Source organism: Eurypyga helias, unplaced genomic scaffold (genome assembly GCF_000690775.1).
Source record: "Eurypyga helias isolate BGI_N326 unplaced genomic scaffold, ASM69077v1 scaffold1874, whole genome shotgun sequence".
In the NCBI taxonomy this organism is placed as follows: Eukaryota; Metazoa; Chordata; class Aves; order Eurypygiformes; family Eurypygidae; genus Eurypyga; species Eurypyga helias.
Genome location: NW_010246618.1, coordinates 1 through 2,894, shown reverse-complemented (window position 1 = coordinate 2,894; position 2,894 = coordinate 1). Strand labels below are relative to the sequence as shown.

General features: G+C 49.5%; 1 protein-coding gene across 1 annotated transcript in view; it reads right to left on the bottom strand.

Moving 5' to 3' along the window:
• Positions 1-2,878, bottom strand: part of THBS1 (thrombospondin 1) — a 15,830-nt gene extending 12,952 nt beyond the window's left edge. The window contains exons 1-5 of the mRNA XM_010150446.1: positions 2,781-2,878; positions 1,490-2,067; positions 859-934; positions 405-601; positions 86-211 (exon numbers count right to left, since the gene is read on the bottom strand). Of these exons, the coding sequence (XP_010148748.1) occupies positions 86-211; positions 405-601; positions 859-934; positions 1,490-2,067; positions 2,781-2,847 (1,044 nt within the window). The 5' untranslated portion in view covers positions 2,848-2,878. The remainder of the gene's footprint in view (positions 1-85; positions 212-404; positions 602-858; positions 935-1,489; positions 2,068-2,780) is intronic.
• Between the last annotated feature and the right edge of the window lie 16 nt (positions 2,879-2,894).

The following is a 2,894-nucleotide window of genomic DNA, read 5'->3' as shown; positions in this document are numbered from 1 at the left end:
CTAGAAAGAATGTCATTTAGAGATATGCGTTAATTTCAACTCATTAGGTTACATACAGAGGATTTCTGAATGTGAGGAATCTTACCTGGCAGGTACATTCAGTGCAGCTGTCAATAGTCCACTCTTCTTTATTTTTGTGCAAGATTCCATTATGAATGCACACTCCAGGAGTGATCTGCACCACTTTGGCAATGAGTTCATTTTCTTCAGTCTTGGGGGAATGAGGTGGGTCAGCAGGGGAAGAGAGGTAGAGAGAGGATACTTAGAAGTTAATACAGAAAACACCCTTTCCCACAAAAGTTATAAAAGTCATTACTGCTTATCCACGCTCTCAAAGGGCAGGTTATAATTCATTCGCTAAGTGCCAGTTAATGCAAGGTACCATGAATTTAACACACACTCACCACTTTGCGAACTCTGTCTTGGAGCGTTGTTACCATGGACCGGAGCCCTTGCAGTTCCACAAACATATTTGTTAGTTCATCACAGGAAAAACCACAGACTGCTTGGATGTCCTTTGTTTTATGGCCAATGTAATTAGTGCGGATAGCTGGGCTGGAACCATTGATGGGGTTGTCCAAAGTAATGATTGCACTAGTGGCTAAGAGAAAAAAAAAAAACCAACACACATAAAGTAAATGCATTTTTTACCACGTGCATTTTTCATTCCAGGGTAACACCTGCTAAACAGCTGCCACCAGATTCGTTAGGGTGCCTGCAGAAATGTAATCTTATTTCTTATGCAACATGGATTTGCAGTGCCAGCATACTTCTGAGTTCTGTTTCAACTTGTCTTTCTAACGTAATGAGGAATCTTATTTTTAATAGGTCATTGGGTTTGGAAGATCGCAAACTTACAGCTCGAGCAGCCTTTGTTCCTCAGGATAGTTTCTAGAGTTGTTCCAAACACGAACCGCACATTCTGCAGCAGTCCCTGTGGAGAGAGGAAGAATTACAGCTACTTGTGGCAACTGCACGGAGAGAGCATGTAGGCATTTAAGGTCATTTAAGATCAAGAGCAATTTCATGACAGACAGATGGCAAAGTGGAACACATTGCTTTAATGAGAAATGAAAGTTATCTTCATTTTACTTAATGATAACAAGCCCTGCTTCCTAACATTCCCATCCTTGGTCACAAGGACCTGGCAACTCTCCAGGCAGGAAAGAAAAAAACCCTGAGTTTCTGCATCTCGTGTAAGAAGCCTTGCAGTGAAGCTATAACTACCTGTTTGGAAGCCTCAGTGCCTTCTTACTGCTGCAGGAAGTTCTGTCCCTGCAAATCTAATGCTTTACCCTTCAAACTCCATCATTAAAGTTCAGCAGATTTCAAGGTGGTCCATATCAGATGTACACAAACTAGTCAGCGGTGGAACCCTTTCTCCCCATTACCCATGTCTTTGTAGCTATTTAGGCTGGTTTACCTCGTCATGCACCTTCAAGGCAGATGACTGAAAATAACTGAGCAAAACCACAAGTGGAACTCTTACCTGGAAGTTGTCATTGACTCCCCCTTTGGCAATACGGAGCCTGGCACTGCTGGCCAGGTCCCTAGTGAAGATGTTCTGGATGGGGATGTCCAGTTCAGCATTCTCCATTTTCTCACACCCCACGTAGAGCTGAGCCCGGTCCTCCTGCACAAACAGGGTGATGTTCTTCCAATGTCCTGTAGCCAGCAAGGCATCCTCCACTGACACTAACTGCTGCTTGCCATCACCAGAAAGGCTCAGGTCCAGGGTGCCCGCCTTGCCATTTGACACTAGGCTGAAGACATGACCGGAGCCATCTTTCTGTTCCACAGACAGCAACGTGCCTCTACTCTTCTTGGCTTGCCGGAGAGTGGCCAGGAGGATGAAGCCCTTCTCAGCATGGATGGCATCGAGTAAGTCTTGGAACTTGGAGTCAGGGACAGCAGGGATGCGACTGGCATCTTCAATGCGGTAAGCAGGGCTGGAGGATTCTGGTCCCTTCACCAGGTGCACCCCGGGTGCCCGGCGCCCAGCTCCCTTCCGAATGAAGCCGATGAGTTCAAAGAGATCAAAGACACTGTTATCATCGCTCCTGGACTCTGTAGAGAGATCAGAACAAGTATCATGAGCAAGGGGCAAGAGGAGACTGAGTAGGTGCCTGTCTCCCAGGACTGCTTAGTGTATTGGCTCGCGGTGCCCGTTGAGCCAGGCACAGCGCCTGACTCCTGTCAGGGCACAGACAGCCGCTCCGATGCTGCGGCACTCTCACCAGGAGCTGGTGTGCGGCCGCGCGTGTGCATTCTTGTGCAGGAGCCAGTCGGCACGGGGGTGCCAGGTACCTGCTGACTGACACGCAGACGTAGCAGCCGTTCTGGCACCTCGTTAGACTCTAGCAGAGGAGAAATAGGTGGCAGAAGCCCAGGCTGCGATATTCCCTTGCTAGGATACAGCAAAGCGAGCCTGCTTAGTCCGGCCGGGTGACAGCAAGACTCTCTATAGCACCATGACGGCAGTCTATGGCCCCAGTCTTCTTCAGACAGTTCCTACATCATGTTCCCTCTTTGCCTGACACAGAGGTGGACAAACTACCCGCTCAACTCCCGGTGACTCGGTGTTCCTACTGCCAAAGGTTACACAAATTCTACACCAGAGAGTTTCCTGTTCCCAACCAACTGATGCTCAGGTTGAAAAGTTTCCGTTCATGGAACGCTCCGGAGCTCTTCGCCACCGCGCACAGTTCCAGCTGCCTACACCGTCCCCAAGAGGGGTTTTTCCCCTTCCCTGGCTGCCCCGCGCACAGGGCTGCTCTTACCTGCCGCGCGCTTGGCCTCCGAGGCGCCGAGCGTGAGGAGGAGGAAGAGAACAGTCGCTGGCCCCATGGCAAAGGTCTCTCTCCGAACCAGCCTGGGGACGGGCACAAGGAAGA